Source organism: Adiantum capillus-veneris, chromosome 9 (genome assembly GCF_014529385.1).
Source record: "Adiantum capillus-veneris isolate H3 chromosome 9, ASM1452938v2, whole genome shotgun sequence".
Classification (NCBI taxonomy): Eukaryota; Viridiplantae; Streptophyta; class Polypodiopsida; order Polypodiales; family Pteridaceae; genus Adiantum; species Adiantum capillus-veneris.
Window position 1 is genome coordinate 143,713,175 of NC_140939.1, and position 19,512 is coordinate 143,732,686.

General features: G+C 40.8%; 1 protein-coding gene across 1 annotated transcript; it reads right to left on the minus strand.

Annotated features, from left to right (window-relative positions):
- Positions 1 to 17,916: 17,916 nt before the first annotated feature.
- Positions 17,917 to 18,762, minus strand: LOC147451302 (S-adenosylmethionine synthase 1-like). Its single transcript, XM_086520597.1, has one exon. It carries the CDS (start codon positions 18,760 to 18,762, stop codon positions 17,917 to 17,919), a length of 846 nt encoding a protein of 281 aa, XP_086376723.1.
- Positions 18,763 to 19,512: the final 750 nt, after the last annotated feature.

Consider the following 19,512-nt stretch of genomic DNA (forward strand, 5'->3'; position numbering starts at 1 on the left):
TCAAGTCTTTATTTTTACAGTTACATATTGCAAGAAATTGCACTATATCTCCAAATAAAAGTAATTTTTTAGTGTTAAAGATTTCTAGCATAGATAGATTACAAGCTTCTGAAATTTGGAGTATAACTGTTGTAACATTTGTGACATCATCATTGAGAATTCATCAATTATAATTGCATCAAAATATATTACTTTAATTGAACGAATATCATTTGGTTCTAAATTAGAACAACATAATTGATTTTTATTGGGTAAACAAAAATAATAATGTGAAGTACGTGCTAATTGACTAAGTCTTGTAGCTGCTACTCTCAACATTGCTGTAAGGAGGACTCCTATGTTTTTGGCTATACATTTAAATGTGTTGTATTGAATTATAAAAGTTTTCCTAGATCTAGGTGTTCCATTTATTATATGTAACCCATCCGACTTTAAAAAGTTTGTTGTATATTTTTTTCTTGCTCTTTAGTCAAAGCTCTATTTTCTATGTGTTTAAGCTCTTGTAGATGTATTAGATAAGTTACCCAATATTTTCCTCTAATGTTGTTTTGAAAACATTTGGAGCAGCTATAAATTGCTATATTGTCTTCTTTGTTATTTTGAGATTATGTTAGATAGGGATTAGATAATTCATATCCTCGTAAATAGGTATTTGTTTTTTTTCTATATTTCAAGGTTTATTTTTCATACTTACTAAATAAGTTTCCACAATTCAAACAATATTTATATGATATGATCGAATTAGAAAAAATATTTATCCATGAATCAAAATCTAAATTATAAATGTCAAAAGTTGGAAGTAAGTTTTTTTTTCTACGTAGATGTCTTATCATCTTGGTATGCTTTGCTTTTTGTTTTAGTTTGGATGCTTTTTTAGGTAGTATTTTATTTGTTTTCATTTTCAATTACTTATCATTTATTATTATTTTGTGCATTTATTGACCTTAAGATTTTATTTTATTTATATTTTTTATATGTATATTATTTCTAATGAGCTTAGATTAATATTCTGATTTGAAAAGAAAATCTCTTTGATCTTATTGTGGTAATCAAAATATTAAAATTAAAATCTTTTCTTTAATAGGTCTTTAAAATATTCTTAGATCTGACATACCTTGTGTTATAGTCAAATGTTAAGTTGCTTTGTACTTGTTGAAGAGCTTCTAGTAAACTAGCAAATGGTAAACCTTATGAAGTTAGAATACAGAGTTATATATAATTTGATGCTAATTATCAAAGAAATTATAATCATTGCTTTAATTATAAGAACATAACATGTCTATAAATGGAAGATGTTGGGGCTCAATTTTGATTTAGCACGCTTGGGTTTTGTGTGCAACTTTGAGTGAAGCAAGATTTTGAGACAAGTCATTTGGGATTTATGCATTGCAATGAAAAGGATTTTACAAGAAAAGTATCGGATTAGTTGGAGTGATTAGTTAGGGTAATCTAAGATGAGGAGAAAGCTAAACTCAACTGCCTGCATTGTGAAGGGCCTTTGAAACGAGGTGAAGTCAAACCAAGTTGTCTGCACCGTGATCATTTTCTATGAAGTAAGGAGGCCAGACTAAGCAGGCTGCATTGTGAATAATCTCTGAGAAAAGGAAAGGCCAGACCAATGTTGAAGATACTGTGTACTGCAACAGTCATTGAGAGACCAAATGGACCACCACGAGATGGTGTCTTGGCAGGAGGTAACTTCATCCTCTGGGAAAAACACAAGCCAAAAGGCTGTTGTCCACCCAAAAGCGCGACTACGAGGTGATAAAAACGCTTCTATTGATCGATTTTCAGTGTGCTCGTACGCTCTCGGCAGGGTCCGAAACAGTGCAGAGGGTGTAGGGAGGGTGGGGAATCAATGTCAGATCCCCTGGTGGGATGAAAATAGTATTGGAAGTATGGCTGAAATCTGATAATCTTGAGAGGAACTGGATCAGCAAGACATAGATGCCGAGCTGGTGTGGAAGAAAAAGTTAGGGTTGAAATGTTAAGCGCTACATTCTTGCTATGAAAACAATACAATTGTCCAAAAATGAAGCTCCCCAAAAAATGTTGGGGTAGACGAAAACACTAATGGAAGAGGGGCATTTTTTATGAGCACTCACACAATTGCTTCCATCCCCTCTCCCTCTTTGTCTCCCTCTTTTTGCATTTGTAAATGCTCAACTAACAATTCGTGCATCCCACTTATCACATAAACAACACATCCACGCATTCACAACTACAATGCAAGATGCATGAAGGGCAGGTGAGCAACGCTGAGCTGATGTCCTGTTAACGATTGCTTTGGCTAGAAAGACTCCAATTGAAAAAGGAAGAGATGATGAGCTTGTAAGATTCTGAATGAATTGTGTACTCCATCTACCGCTACGCATAGAGATGCAATGTAGGAGTAAGCAATGTGGTTGGACTTGCATAGGAATCAAAAAAAGGTTGCCTTGTTATTTCCACCTAAAGCACATTGAGCGGTGGGAAAGCTCAAGCATCTTATGCTGAATGCATTTTTACTTAATGTTATAGCTACAAAGAATCATCTTTGCATCGTACGTTCACACCCAACCTGTCAATTCAATCAAATACGGGTAAACTCTCCAAGAGATTCCAAGCAATGAACTTGTCTAAGAAGAGATTGAAAATCCTCTCCCTAAGTCCATGTAGATGCTTGTGTAAGCAAGTGATTTGATGTGTCAAGGTCAAGTGGTAAGTGTCTGTCCACCCAAGATAGTGTTTTCTCTGGGAATGTCGGAATCCCATATGCCATGAGCATGGGCATATCTTGTGTGAACTCCTTTGATGAGTGCACATTTGTGTCCATAGCAAATCATAATTCACGAGATCCTTTGGAGTGCACAACCGCCGAATGATGACTGGAATGAATGGATCTCCGAAGGACAGTATTCCCATAGACGATGAAGCCAATGTCAAAAATACCGTGTACTACAACAGTCACCAAGAGACCGTACAAACCAGCACAAGATGGTGTCCTAGCAAGAGGTAACTTCATCCTTTGTGAAAAACACAAGCCAAGAGATTGTTGTCCACCCAAAAACACAACTGCAAGGTGCTAAAAATGTTGTTGTTCAACAATTTCCAGCATGCTCGTACGCTCCTAGTAGGGTCCGAAACAATGTACAAGGCGTAGGGGGATGTGGAATCAATGTCGAAGCCCTTGGTGGGCTAAAAACAGAGAAAATAGCAACAGAAGTATGGTTGGAATCTAATGATCTTAAGAGGAATAGGATCACGGATGTCGAGTTCCTGTGGAAGGCAAGATTTAGGGTTAAAAAGCTAAGCGCTCCCTTCTTGCTTCAAAAATGGTACAGTTGTCCAAAAACGTAGCTCCCCAAAAAACGCCAAGAGCAAACAAAAACACTAATGGAAGAGAGGCATTTCCGACGAGTACTCTCACAATTGCTTCCATCCCCTCTCCCTCTTTGTCTCCTTCTTCCTGCATTTGTGAATGCCTACCCTCAAGGCCTTGAGTCTCAAAAGATGACTTAGGGTGCCGAGTGACCGCGAAGGGTCTCGAAACCAACTCAAGGAGAGAGACCAGTAATACTCTCCTTGCCCATAAGAGAGCTCGATTTCCTCATCGAGCATGTCAAAACCGTATAAAAAATGAAGCGTGCCCTATCCATCCCTATCCTCATCCGCATACATAGTAGCAATAAGGGGTGCACTGTAGTGCTCATCTAAACTAGCATACCACTTGCCCCAAGAACGCAACCAAAGAAACCCTCTAGCTATATTTAGGGGCTGATGCTCCTTGGGATATATTTTTGTGCCCTATGGGGAATACATGAAGAAGTGAAGCACAGTTGGCTGCCCCACTATTTCTATGAGCCGATACTTGTTGTTTCATCTGAACATTTGGTGGCCTACCATTGTGGCCTTGTACATTTCACCCATTACGTGTGTAGCATCACCATACAACCTCCTCTATCAACGGGGGGCCCATCAGTCTTCTATGGCTTGCATCAGTCGTATACTCCGTTGGGCCATTTGGTATGAATTATCTCAACCCACGTAGTGCTCCAAAACCCTAGCAAGAATCTCCAATTTCTCGGGCTTATTCTGTCTTTGATTGACCATGCTTAGTTGCCTTTTTGTTGCCTCCTCATCATACATCCTAGTTGCTTTATACTGCATCATAATTGTATCCACAATCTGAACCTGGGCTCCCTTTCCCGGGTCCCATACAAGGCCAAGTCCACCTTGCCTATTTTCTTTACCGCATAACTGTCCTCGAGGGGTCACTGTCCCAACTTAGAGACTCCCCTTTTCAAGCATCAAAAAAACCTTGCGTACATTTATCTTCAACAGGGCTTTCTAAGCCACAATACCTGCCCGTTTTGTGGGCTTATTAACCAAAGGATACCAGCTCTAGCTGCCATTCGCATTCCCAAGAGCACTCAATCTAGATACATACTACAAGCCCTCTACTCGCGGCTCAAACAACGACAGCATGTGCACAAAACGTGGTGTACTTCAAAAAGCCCAAAAGCGGCAAGGCCATGAACCTCAATGCTATTTTGAGAAAATTCAAAGTAAGGGTGTCTCTCCAGCGGCTGTTGAAAGAAAAAGTTGTGCTTGAGACTACCTTGGTCAACGTGTTTCATGCCAAATGTGGTGTACTTCATTTCTTGAAGTGCATTTACTGCAAGATATGCCCAGCACAGGGAATGGCATTCCTGACACAAAGCAAGGATAGCGGATGTGAAGCGAGTGCATCTCTTTGGCAGCAATTACCTATGCTTGCATCTTGAAGGCATGTGGCATGTGGCTCATCTAGGCAAAAGAATGATTAAGGAGTTCTTTTGTTTAGAATGCCATCTCTTGGAGTATTTTGATTGCAGCATATGCCTAAGAGGGGCATAGTGTCCCCGCTCTGGATTTTTTTTACCTGAATCAGTTTGTGGGTTGTTTTCGATGGATGCAAAGTGAGGGTGTCTTTCCAAATGCAATCACCTACGTTTGCATCTTGAATGCATGGCTTGATGATGGTCATAGATCAAACAAGGAGTCTCTATTGGTGTCGTAGGTGCTTTGAAAGAGCTGGAAATGGAATGTCTTGGTGGACATCTATGTCGATTGTGGTGTACTTCAAAAATATCTCTCTCCGGGCATCCCTTGCAACACACTAGGTATCATGAGTGACGTTAAAGGAAATGTATGGCCAGAGGAAGATGCTTTGTGCCGACCCATTGAGGTCGTTTGGAATGGGGATAAGGAGTAGCTAAAGAGAGTAGACTCTCATGTATGTGACAAGGTGCACGATGATCAATGAGGACCATATGGAAAGCCTGATGGGACTGGTGATACTAGTTTTTATGAGCCTAAAGGTGCTTGTTTTGATGGGCGCTTGGAATATGCTACAAGGTCAATTACGATTAGATCCGATATATTTTGGATTATTGAAGATGGTTTTAGAAACCTCACGTGGGTCGGTTATTAATACTGAAGGTTGCTTCAGGATGGTTTGGCAATTACAATGCATGGTGCTTGCAAATTGTGCCAGATTTTGGGTCCAACAAGACTTCCTTTTACGGTAGTATTGCAAGTACAATAGGTGTCGAGGTACACCAAGATAGCCAGCAACTGTTGGTTCTTGTTAGGGATGCACATATGCGGCTCAAAAGTATCAGATCTAAGACTTTTTGCTGGTCAGCAAGAAACTAAACTTTTTTTTGCAACTGTATTGTTTTGCAAGCTTTGGGTGATAGAACCTAGAGACCCAGGTATGCTTGTTCTGTTATATTGGAAGCTGATGCTTTCTCGAAGCAAAAATAAAGATGAAGTTGAGGTCACTAGGACAAAACAACCGGTGTCCAAACCCACTTGATTATGAACTCTGATGGGCAAGGAGCCCATTTTTTAGCTTCCAGTAGAGGTTTTGTGACAGGTATAAAGATTCAGTGCTATTGGAATTAGGGGTGGCAACCATGGCTAGCTCTTCTTTCGGCTAATGAGCCCACCAAACATGCATGTAATAGGACTGAGAAAGGCCTAACGATCGTGGACATATGTGAAGTTTCTCTGATTTATGATGCGAGGATCTGGTGTGTGATAGTGGGAGTCTCGTAGTTGAGACGATGACTCCTCAAGGTGGGTTATGTAGGAAGAAAAACGGGTATAAAGGCCTCGTATGGGACCTGAGGAAAGGGGCCCATGATTGGATTGCAAGTACAATGATAATGCAATAAAAGTGACCAGAATGTACGAGGAAATGGAAGCAAAAGGGCCACTAAGCATGATCAGTCGAAGCATGGCTAAGCCAGGAAAATTTGAGCTGCTTGCTCGTTTTTTCAAGCCTGATGTGAGTCGAGGTAGGTCATACCAAACAGAACAACACTTTATGCTACTAATGGGGGCCATAGATTACTGATGGATCCCTCATTGACAACAAGAGCTAGATGTATGATGGCTTGAATTTAAGATCCTGTTCTTATAAGGGACGAAGAGTATAGAGATCAATGGGCTGGAACATGTAGTGATGCATCCAAGAGACCTTAGCTCATGCCACCCTCTGCCATACATACAATGGGTATAGTCAATGCGGATCAAAGAGCCTGCTGCTTGCATCCACAATAATCAAGAAAACATAGGCCTGCAATGGCTCAGCTGAGACCAGGCAACATCCACAAAACAACCCCTTGCGGGCATCAAAGTGCTTAAAAAGGGGGTTCCTTGGCCTCCCTCAAGTCCTCTAGTCTCAAAGATGACTAAGAGTGCCAAGTGATCATGAAGAGTCTTGAAACCAACTCAAGGAGAGAGACCCGTAACACTCTCCTCGCCCATAAGAGAGCTCAATTTGAAGGGGCTTAACATTTCGTATTAGAGATGATTTAAGATGGCCTTGCTAAGCGCTTGGTTTAATTTCGAAGTTGCGGTCTTTTGCTCTGAGAAAGAAAAGTTGCACTTCCGTGAGAGTTTTGATGAATGGAGCAGGTGGAAGAAATCTATGCATGATAACATGAGGAATGAAGCTTGGGAATGTGATCCGATGGATGCCATGGAAAGTTGGGTATAAACTAAGACAGGCTCATGGAAACTAAGACAGGCTCATGAGAGAAAAAAGGAAATTTTCAATAGGGATGTAATAGTATGGGGCGAGAAGGTAAACGAAAGAGGAAGGAGCTGAAATTTGATGATCTAAAGAAGAACACAATGGGCAAGGGAGCTGGTGTGGAAGGCAAGATTTAGGGTTGAAAAGATGAGCGTTGCCTTCTTGTTGCGAAAACGATACAATTGTCCAAAAACACAACTCCCTAAGTCCATGTAGATTCTCTTGTGTAAGCAAGTGATTTGACTTGTCGAGGTCAAGTGGTAAGTGTTTGTCCACCCAAGATGGTGGTGTTTTCCCATATGCCATGAGAATGGCCATATCATGTGTGCACTCCTTTAATGAGTGCATAGGTTTGTCCATAGCAAAACACAAGTCATTACTTCCTCTGAAGTGCGCAACCGCGGAATGATGGCTGGAATGAATGGATCTCCCAAGGATTGTGAGCCATAAATTATCAAGTCAATTTAAAAAATAGTATGTACTACAACAGTCACTAAGAGACCAAAGGGACCACCACAAGATGGTGTTCTGGTAGGAAGTAGCTTCATCCTTTGTGACAAACACAAGTGAGAAGGCTGATGAACACCCAAAAACACGACTGTGAGGTGATAAAAATGCTTCTGTCCATCAATTTTCAGCATGCTCGTACGCTCCCGACGGTGTCCGAAACGGTTTAGAGAGTGTAGGAAGGGTGAGGAATCAATGTCAGAGACTCGAAGCCCCGAAGCAGAGAAAACAACAGTGGAAGTATGGTTGAAATCTGATGATCTAAAGAGGAACATGATCGGCAAGGCGGGATGCTATGGAAGGCAAGATTTAGGGTTGAAAAGCTGAGCGTTGCCTTCTTCTTGAAAAAATGATACATTTGTCCAAAAACGCAGCTCCCTAAGTCCATGTAGATGCTCTTGTGTAAGCAAGTGATGTGATGTCGTGTGCACTCCTTTGATGAGTGCATAGGTGTGTCCATAGCAAACCAACAAGTCACCACTTCCTATGGAGTGCACAACCGCCGAATGATGGTTGGAATGAATGGATCTCTCAAGGACTCTACACCCGTAGATTATCAGGCCGATGTCAAACATACTGTGTACTGCTGAGACTGAACGGGCCACCATGAGATGGTGTCTTGGCAGGAGGTAACTTTATCCTCTATGAAAAACACAAGTGAAAAGGCTAATGTCCATCCAAAATGCGACTGCGAGGTGATAAAAACACTTTTGTTTGTCAATTTGTAGCGTGCTCGTACGCTCTCGATAGTGTTTGGAACAGTGTAGAGGGTGTAGGGAGGGTGGAGAATCAATGCCAGTGCCCCTGGTGGCCTGAAAACAAAGAAAACAACAGTGCAAGTATGGCTGAAATCTGATGATCTAAAGAGGAACAGGATCCGCAAGGCGAGCTACTGTGGGAGGCAAGATTTAGGGTTGAAAAGTTGAGTGTTGCCTTCTTGTTGCAAAAACAATACAGTTGTCCAAAAATACAGCTCCTTAAGTCCATGTAGATGCTCTTGTGTAAGCAAAAGATCTGATGTGTTGAGGTCAAGTGGTAAGTGTCTGTCCATCCAAGATGGTGGTGTTTTCTATGGGAATGTCGGAATCGCATATGCCATGAGCATGCCCATATCTCGTGTGCACTCCTTTGATGAGTGCATAGGTGTGTCCATAGCAAACCACAAGTCACCACTTCCTTTGGAGTGTGCAACCATCGAATGATGGTTGGAATGAATTGATATCCCAAGGACTCTACGTCTGTATATGATCAAGCCGATGTCGAACATACTATGTACTACAACAGTCACTAAGAAAACGCATGGACTACCACGACATGGTGTGCTGGCAGCCCGCTGGCAGGAGATAACTTCATCCTTTGTGTAAGAAACTCTGAAGGTAGGAATCCAAATGATCAAGAGTGTAGAAGAGTAATTACACTACCATCTAAGCCAAGCTCCGAATGACTCCGGATGTAGTTGTGGGATGCTTCATCTCCTATATCTGGCGCGTAAACTCTCCAAGAGATTCCAAAGCACCAAAGTCCTACTCTAATCTATAGATCAAGCAATGGATTTGTTTAGGAAGAGATCAAAGATCCTCACCCTAAGTCCATGTAGATGCACCTATGTAAGCAAGTGATCTGACATGTCAAGGTCCAAGTGGAAAGTGTCTGTCCACCCAAGATGGAGGTGTTTTCTCTGGGAAATTTGGAATCCCATATGCCATGAGCATGGCCATCTTGTGTGAACTCCTTTGATGAGTGCATAGGTGTGTCCATAGCAAACCACAAGTCACCACCTCCTCTGGAGTGCACAACCGCCGAATGATGACATGAATGAATGGAATTCCCAAATATTGTTCCTAGATGAGCCTATCATATATGGTGCTCAGGATGAGCATGAGGCTGATCCCTTTTCAGTTCCAAAGTTTCTCCAAGAGATTCCAAAGCACCAAAGTCCCACTCTAGTCTGTAGATCCAAGCAATGAAGTTGTTTAGGAAGAGATTGAAGATCCACTCCCTAAGTCCATGTCGATGCTCATGTGTAAGAAAGTGATCTGACGTGTTGAGGTCAAGTGGTAAGTGTCTGTCCACCCAAGATCCTTAAGGCCTTGCAATGCAATAGTCCAATTTGGCTCGGTCAAGACCAGGTGGTGTCACCAACAACCCTGCTCGTAGGTATGATTCCACAACCCAAAATGAGATGCATCCAGGAGCCCTTAGCTGATGCCACCCTCTGACATGCCACAGGGTTGAGAATTCCGAGGCCTCCTTGATTCACTGGCCGAGCGAGTGACTCCCAACAGGCCCATTGCCATGGCTTGGAGGACTTTGTGTTATTTTTCCATAAAAACCTTTTTACCGGTTTTAAGAACTCTTTCTAGTGACATTTAGCCATCTTGAGAAGCAGGCTAGTGATGGCAATATACGATAGCATAAAGGCATTGATCATTTTTATCCGGCTTGGGAATGGGAGAAGAACATACTCCCACCTACTCATTTTTGTTCTGATTTTTTCTAGGATCCACTGACATCTTTGTTTGTGGGTTACGTCCATCCCGAAGGGGCCCTTAGATGTCTGAAAATATTCCCTCTTGTAACAATCTCCCCGGATCAGTCGGAAGGGTCAAATGAGTCATTTTCCGACAGGGAGATCAGGCTTGAGTTCTCTATATTTCACTGGGAGCCCGAAGCTATAGAGAACATTTGTACAATCTCCATAGCTTTCCTTACGACCTCGGACACGCCTCAAGAAGAGGAGGGAATTGTCTGCAAACATTTTTGCAAGTAGTTGGTTGTTTCCTGGGAGAGCCAGGACTTGCAACTCCCCATGCTCAACACTAGCTTCGAGCATCGTGATTAAAGGATGTGAACTTATGGTGAAAAGCAGGGGGACAAGGGGGCATCTCTGCTTAATAGACATTTTGACCTCAAAAGAGCCCACTATTCTATCGTTGAATAGGAGCTCTAACTAGCTACGAGCCCCTAGTGCATGAATATGAAAACATAGGCGAGGACCAAAGCCCAGAGCTTCCATGACTCCTTCTATATATGTCCACGTTATTCTATCATAAGCCTTATCCAGGTCAAGTTGCAGCAAAATGCACTCTTGCTTTGTGAAAGTTGCATATTCAATACCTACCATTGCTGCCAAGATGTTATCGTATATGGACCTTCCTTTATGAACCCATGTTGATGGGGAGATATGATCTTGTTAAGTAAGGGGGCTAGTCTGAGCGCTACTGCCTTGGCAATAATTTTGTAGGCCACCGTCATCATCGTTATGGGGCGCCAATGTTTTAGTTGAGAACAATGAAACTGTTTGGGGATGGGTTTGATAAGACCTCTCTTTACACTTATCTCCAACGACCCTTCGACAATGGCTTTGTTGGCCAAACTTGTGATAGGGGCCTTGAGATCATCCCAAAATTCTCTGAAGAATTTTGTCGTCATCCCATCCCAACTAGGGGACTTCTCCTTGCCAAGGGCTTGCAGTGCTAGTGAGCATTCGTCTACGGAAAATGCCCCTTCTAGGATTTTAGCTTCTGACTGGGGAATCTTCTTCTCGACACTCTAAAGCAATGTCCTTCTAGCTTCATCTACTTCCTGGGACTGGATTTCTGGTCGTCCAATGATTTGTCTAAGATAGTTCAACATCAGACCGGCCATCTCATCTTGGTTATGAACTACTATCCCTTTCTCATCATAGAGCGAGTGGATGTGACCCCAACTCTTCTTGATTTTCAAAGCCCTAAAAAAATGAGCTTGATTAGAGGCTTGTGGTTGTAAGGAAGTTTCCCTGGAGAGAATCCTTGCCTTTTTGATATCTTCCAATTTCTTGTTAGCCAGGCAAGCTTTGGCTTCAACAGTTCAAAAGATGCACATTTTCTCAACCTTCCCCTATGGATTTTTGCAGGCTAAAAAAGCTTTATTATTACATTAACTTCTCTGAGCTTTCATCACTTCACACCATGATAACTTATCTAATCTATATAATCAAGTTTGGTAGCATTGCTAGACAAAGATAGACCAAAAGCAAGATTGATTGAGAGACTCTCTCTCTCTCTCTCTCTCTCTCTCTCTCTCTCTCTCTCTCTCTCTTTCAATAGAAGTAGAGTACTCCTAAGTTTGTTGAACAAGGGTTAGCACCTCATGAAAAAAAAAGTCTATCAAAAGCTTCCAATTTTGGTATCAAAGAATGCTATGCAGTATCTTACATATTTTTATGTTTATTGCATCTTACATATGTTTATGTTTGTTAGAATATATCAAGAGGTTGTGTCATGCATCATTAAAAAAAATGCAATAATAGGAAGAGAGTATTGATAATGTTCCACTTGGAAAAGAAGATAGGCCTAAAAGAATAGAGGCAATGTTTCTCTGGCCGCAACAACACGCGAGTCACATATTAGTACATATTGAAAAGCAAAAAACTTTCAAATGTTCCCAGACAAATCCTCCCTATCATGCATTTGTTTAGTTAGTGAATGGATCTGTCATTGAATGAATTACCTTGATAATTTGTTTTAATGTTGTAAAATGCATAAAGTACCTTTGGTATTTTGTTTTAGTATTATTTTTTTATGAGATAAGCATTGACACAAACATATTATATAGTAGAAAGACAAAAGGTTTGAAATGTTCACAAACACGTCTCTCAATGTTCAACATGAAAGTAAATTCCAATGAGATTATCATCATAATTTTTCACTTTCAGTCAAAAAGTTTAAGCAAGGTGAAAATTAACTATGGTCTAGTAAGGCTATTGATGGGTATTCCATAATAAGAGGCTTCTTAAAAAGTTTAAGCAAGGTGAAAATTAACTATGGTCTAGTAAGGCTATTGATGGGTATTCCATAATAAGAGGCTTCTTTGTGAGAGAGAAAAATAGAAAGCGACACTAGTATTTTAAAACATGTGGTATCACAAATATTATATTATTTGGAAAGAAGTGTAACAATGAACTAATTAAATTGCAATATATTCCAAAGCATAAATAAAGGATATTCGGTTAACCATAAATCAAGCATCAATGCACAAACTGTCACAAAAGTGTAGATTTATGAGCATTAGCTTGTATTAAAGCTTGAATTTCTGACACCAAGTCAATGCTTAGCCATGGCAGCTTGAAACAACAAAACCTTACTAGCACAACATTGTGATACTTTCAGTAGCAATTACTTCAGTATAATTTAGAAAGCAACAATGAGAAATAGAATCCTAAGCTCTAGCATGTATTTAAACCCGGTTAGAAAAGAACACTCGAGGCTTGCCAAAGTTGTGTGATTACTCCATGTGTGGCACGAAAAATAAATTGTAGAGCTGTCATGGCACCTGTCATTCTTAGCTTTCTTGGTTTTGCAACAACATTGTAGGAGAGCTATATTAGGAGCTATCTGGAAAAAAAGTTTGAGAAAACTGAAATTGAATTCAGAGTCCTCATTCAAAAAATGGGATGTCCAAAAGAATTTGCGGAAGAGATATTGAGGTACATACAAAGCTTGGAATTGTGTTTTGTCATCAGTGCTGAGAGACTTGTTGGCTCCTCGTCCCTTTTCGCATGCACAAAAGAGGGTCACAATTTTTGTTTGATGGGACCCTCTTTGGATACACTAAAGAGGGTCCAATCGTAGTTCAAACTCTGTATCCTTACATCCTAACCACTCTGGAAGGATTTTAGATAGAAATAATGGAAACACAAAACATAGGCTTCTTGTCAATAAAAAAGACTATGCATAAGATTCATTCTCTAGACAACCAATCCAGCATGTGTTATGCAGATACCAATTGGTGGTTTTTTGAGAGACTTAATAATGGCTATTGTGCATGCATGCATGAACCACTTGTAAAGCGTTGGCAATGTCCTCTACTGAAGAATTTGTGTGCACGCATGTGTGTGTGTGTGTGTGTGTGTGTGTGTGAGTGGGTGGGTAAATCTGCATGCTTGTGCTATAAAGAATTGAGGTACAAGACCATTACTTGCATATCAACAACTTTCTGTGAGGATGCTACTGCATCAAGAATTTGAAGGAGGAGGAGGAGTGCATCTTCCCTAAAAGCATTTGTGATGAAATCCCGTAGCTTTCTTTTTTGAAAACTCAGACTGGCCACCTTACGATGCTTCTTCCATGTCTCTCCATCTGAGCTAAGAAATCATACATTGCACGACACACACTCTCTCGCTGCCACCATCACCAGCTTTCACCAGAAAAAATTAAATTTTGAGTAAAATCTAAACTAGTATTTGACATAGGCTGTCGAAAGAAAGAGGCTCATATGCATGCACAAGGGAAAAAGAGGAGAAAGAAGAAAGCAGAGAGGAGTACCTTGGGATAGTTGGGGAATACAGACATAGAAAAAGGAAGAGGAAGAGGAAAGGAGAGAGGAGTACCTTGGGATAGTTGTAGAAGCTACCCTTGAGGATATGCTCCACATTGCAAGGATCCACAGTGAAGAATAAGGTTGTGGAAGAGATGAGAGAGAGCTTGATCATACGGTGGATATCGTTGAAGAAGGAGAGGAGCTAGTCATGCAGACAGTGGAAGTTTAGCAAAGTTTCCAGTTGTGCGCCTACAAGAGGCCATGTCTTGGGATCGGGGATATGACACTGCCCAAATCTATGCAAGCCGACCCATATCACAACCAGGTTTGCTACCACTACCGCTGCCACCACCCAACTCATTCTCTCTCTATAAAAATATTATTATAATTTTAATGTTTTTTCGAAGATCCCTCTCAGCTAACCAACTTGTGGCGCACAGTATTTGAAGGAGGAGGTATCGATTTATTGAAATTGCTTGATTGAGTGAAATCTTCACAGATTCCATGTAGGAGAAAATGTGGTAAAACTCTTTTTATGCATGTCCCTCTTGAATAACAAGTCTTGAACTCTCCTCGTGCAATAGATCTTTAAGGTCTCTAGGGATAGTTTCCTACGACGTTAAAAATCCTCTTCTTCTTCTTCTTTCTATATATCTCTATGAATGAGGCAATAGGTGGAAGGTAGCACCTAGGGCTATGGTGGATTGTTGGTTCCCACAACAAGAGTGTGCTAGCTTCGTAGCGGACGGCATGGCGCATCTACTCTCATGATCTTTATCTCTCTCACACACAATCTCAAGGTCTCTCTCTCCCACTTTCTTGTCAGCAAAGGCACACATCCCACATTGGCAACGCTTATGCCACTCTACAAACTTGAGGAAAGTTGAGCAAAGAGTTATTATCATCACTTTGCAAAATAGGGGGAGGTGCGGGGACGAGCAGCACAAAGAGGACCCCCACACCAGAGCGGATCGTTTTCAATGACCCCCATCAAGAGTGAAAGAAATGGACCCTCGAAGCCATTTGTGACTCACAACCACACGTTGAAGGAAAGAAAAGTAAACCTTTAAAGTGAGAGAGAGTGAAAGATATATAGTTCTCAAAAGATGTGCAACATAATATTTGACTGATCAATAAGATGTTCAATCGATTGGGATATTAAATTTTTTAATGATATGGAGTCCATGCTCTTAAATGAAAGAACTATTTTACAAACTAAAATATAAAAAAAGGGTGAAAGAGGACGAAAAAGATTGTGTGTGATCAAATTTTTAATGGTCCTCTTTAAAGAAAGAGGTACAAAATTGTCAACACCTTTCACAAAAGCCTAAAAGAAATATTAAAAAACAAGCAGATTATACACGTGTCCTCCATCCAATCGACTTGCATCCATGGTCCAAAATTTTCACCAAAAATCCACCCACCCCACTATGGCCTTCTGCAAACCAAAAAAATGTTTCAAAGGAAGAGGGTTCATTTAATTCATAAAAATATATATATGAAGAAGGGTTATGCTACTTGAACACACGTGATATGAGGGTTTTTTAATAGTGTAAACCTTGAGATACATACATTTTGTCAATGTTGTGCATGGACCTATTAAACTATTTACTTGAATCATCATAGCTTTTGATACAAAGCGTCGATTGACAAATTGTTTTGACATGATGAAAGAGAATTGCAATACTTTACATTTTAAGAGTGCTACGTGTATATAAGACGGCTAATTTCATCAAATTTAGGTATCTATATTATATATAATGCAACTTAAAATTTTCAAGGAAGGACAGGGCTTCTATGTGTCACTCCGTGGTTCACTTTTGAAAAAACGTTACAAAACATCTAATCTAAAATGAAAAAGTTAAGGAAGCCAAACTTACAAACATCTAATCTAAAATGCAAAAGTTGTTTGTAATTTAAAAAACATCTAATCTAAAATGCAAAAGTTGTTTGTAATCTAAAATGCAAAAGTGAAGTGTAAGATTGTAAGAAATGACAGCCTTAGCCTTGAATGTAAGACATGAAAAGCTTTTTAAAGTGTAAAGTCAAAATAATTTTCTACATAGAATAAATGTTGTAGTTTGATTGCAGATATGTATACATATATATCTATGTGTGTGTGTACTATGTGTACATATAGTACTATATGTGTAGTATATACATTGTGTTTATGTATGTATATATATATGTGTGTACATATAGTACTATATGTGTAGTATATACATTGTGTTTATGTATGTATACATATATATGTGTGTGTACTATGTGTGTGTGTGTGTGTATACTATGTGTACATATAGATATATATGTATACACACATACGCACACAAACACATATGTATGGGTGTGTGTGCATGTGTGTATGTATGTATCTCTCTCTCTCTACACTCACACGCACATATGTGTATGTATGTATCTCTCTCTCTCTCTATACACTCACACAAACACACATATGTGTGTGTGTGTGAGAGAGAGAGAGAGACATATGCATACACACACACACACATATATATATGTAGAGAGAGATATAGAGAGAGAAAGAGAGAGACAGAGAGCTTAACTTATGTGAGTCATCTCTATATCATTCCAATTTTATCAGATGCTTCAAATCTTTGAAATAATTTGAGATTTTTTCTATGATGTCAAAATAGTATGTAGCTTATTTATTGACATGCAAAGTTTCCTAACTCTTAACTTTTTCACATGTAACCCTCCCCTTCTACCCTTGCATAGTGCTGATGAGAGAAGACTCTCGCAGCCCAGTGTATCAACAAATAGCCATGGCCCCATGTGTGTCTCCCTTGACTAGCTTATGTTCCTCCCCCCCCCCCCCCCCCCCCGATGACTCTCTCTCTCTCTCTCTCTCTCTCTCTCTCTCTCTCTCTCAAGCCCTTCATAACCTTTTGACGCTTGTCCTTTTATAGCCAAAATGGAATTCACTTTGTTGATGTATCTACAATGCAAATCTCCCTTCCATTAAGATGCACACCAAAAGTACTAATAATCTTTAAAATCTGTAATTTTAGAGCATTTTTAACCTTAGGCCGAAGCTCAAGCAAACCTTCTCCAAAGACTACTCGCAAGAAGCCGTCCTCTTGCATAGCTTAAATCACACATACACACACTCAAACACACACACACACACACACAAACACACACACACAATGTTTAACATCACCAAAATAAATAAATGAGTGACAAGTACTATCAAATGAGATTTGAGAGAGAGAGAGAGAGAGAGAGAGAGAAGAAGAAGAAGAAGTTGAAGAAGAAGAAGAAGACAAGAGACTTACAAAATATAGTCAATGAGTTTTGCTTACGTGCTCTCATACTTTCTCAAGGAGGGAGAGGGGTGGGAATTTTAATATTGTAGAAACAAACACAATGACCTCAAATTTGGGGGATATATATATATATGTATATATGTGTGTATGTGTGTGTATATATATATATATATATATATATTGTAAAGTGCACGGGAGGACGGGACCAAACTGAGTCCGTCTCCTGCATCCGAGAGCAGCTCCTTATATTAAGTATAGAGAGAGTACATGCCAAGAATGGCTTCTACCAAGATCTACTACGAGTTCTCCCACACTAGGTGGTCGGACTCTACTTACACGACCACACACCACACCTCCCCCCCTTAGGGAGAAAAAGATGGACATCTTTTTTACAATTTTGGTCGGAGAAGGGACTCGACAAAAGAGGGATCAACCCCAACGCCTCATCTGGGGGGAGTGATCATACAACGGCTTCGGGGCTAAGGGACTGAGCTTGGGGGCTAGACTCGTCATCATGCCGATCATCATCAAGGCATGGAACTCGAACATCTCGCTTATGCAAACATCAGGTCGCTATCCCGATGTAATGGACAAGACGAGGAAGGACTGAGGCCCGGGGACGATATTTTTGCGACATACATTCATTTCCATAAGGGGTTTGGTGGGCTTGACTTGATGCTTAATTGAATGGGAAAAAAAACTTGGCTAGAAAGAGTGAGAAATTGAAAAAGAAAACTAGAACTTTGCAATAAAAACCAATTAACTGAAAGTGAGAAGGGAGAAAAATTGTTGTGATCTGCATCTCTTGAGTTCTCTCATTGACAAGAAGCACCTCTGTAGTGATGCTACACTTGGCTTAATGACAAACTCCTTCAAATCAGTAGCAATCTTATCATTTGTAACTGTCTCATCATGCTGGGTTGAAATAATCACACTGTGCACTCGAAGAGGGATCATAGCGCCACCTTCATTCTTGTACTCCACGGTGACCTGAGTCTTACCATCAGGGCGAAGCCAAGAACAAGTTCCATTCTTTTTGACCTCAGTGGGTTTAGCCACAAGCTTGGTTGCCAACACGTGACTGAGGGGCATAAACTCTTCCATCTCATCTGTAGCATAACCAACCCTGTGCCCTTGATCACCATCACCAATCTCTTCTGGCTTCTTTGTGAAGCGACCATGGACCCCCTGGGCAATATCCGGACTCTGTTGCTCAATGTAAACGAACACCTTGCACTGGTCAGCATCCAAGCCCACATCCTCAGACACAAATCCAATCTCTCTGCAAGTGTCCCGCACTATATTCCCATAATCAATGACAACTTTGGTTGTGATTTCACCAAAAATCATAACCATGTTGGTCTTAGTGCAAGCTTCGCACGCCACCTTGCTCTCCGGGTCTTGTTCCAGACAAGCATCCAAAACTGCATCAGAGACCTGGTCACAAAGCTTGTCAGGGTGGCCTTCATTGACAGATTCGGAGGTGAAAAGGAAAGTCTTCTTTGACTGCCACGCCTGCCCCGCTGGAATGATGCACTCCATCGTTACTAATTGGCAGAAGCTGGCCATTGGTGTCGTTGTTGTTGCCAGGGCTCTCATCGTCATCCCTACAGTATCTTAACCACCAACTACGTGGTGCTCATAGACAGGCGTTGGGTGGGGGACGCTGTCTCTCTCTCTCTCTCTCTCTCTCTCTCTCTCTCTCTCTCTCTCTCTCTCTCTCTCTCTCTCTCTCTCTCTCTCTCTCTCTACCCGTTATCAAACAAGAACACCATGAGCGGGCTCAGGGAATTAGCAAGAAAAGCAAGAAACGTCCCTAATTGCCCGCCGCCTCTACCAATGTAAAGTGCACGGGAGGACGGGACCAAACTGAGTCCGTCTCTTGCATCCGAGAGCAGCTCCTTATATTAAGTATAGAGAGAGTACATGCCAAGAATGGCTTCTACCAAGATCTACCACGAGTCCTCCCACACTAGGTGATCGGACTCTACTTACACGACCACACAGGAAGGAGAAAAGGTTGAAGAAGAATGTTGTTTAGGCAAGAAAAGGCAAAAATATCCCTCGCTAGAGAGAGAGAGAGAGAGAGAGAGAGAGAGAGAGAGAGAGAGAGAGAGATGTTCAAATAGAAAACATTTTGTTGTTCAAATGAAGAAAGATACTCCTTAATATAGCTGAAAAAAGGATTGTACAGACATACTTCGGTCTACTATTACTACTGGGTCGCTCTTTATAAACACGAATCTCTCAAGATTCTTTGTGAGAGATTCTTTGCTCCTTCTCCTGTTCTGAGCCCTAGGGCCTTTAATTGGTCCATGTTCCTATGTGCTTAGCCCCTGACCCCCCTTCTTTGCT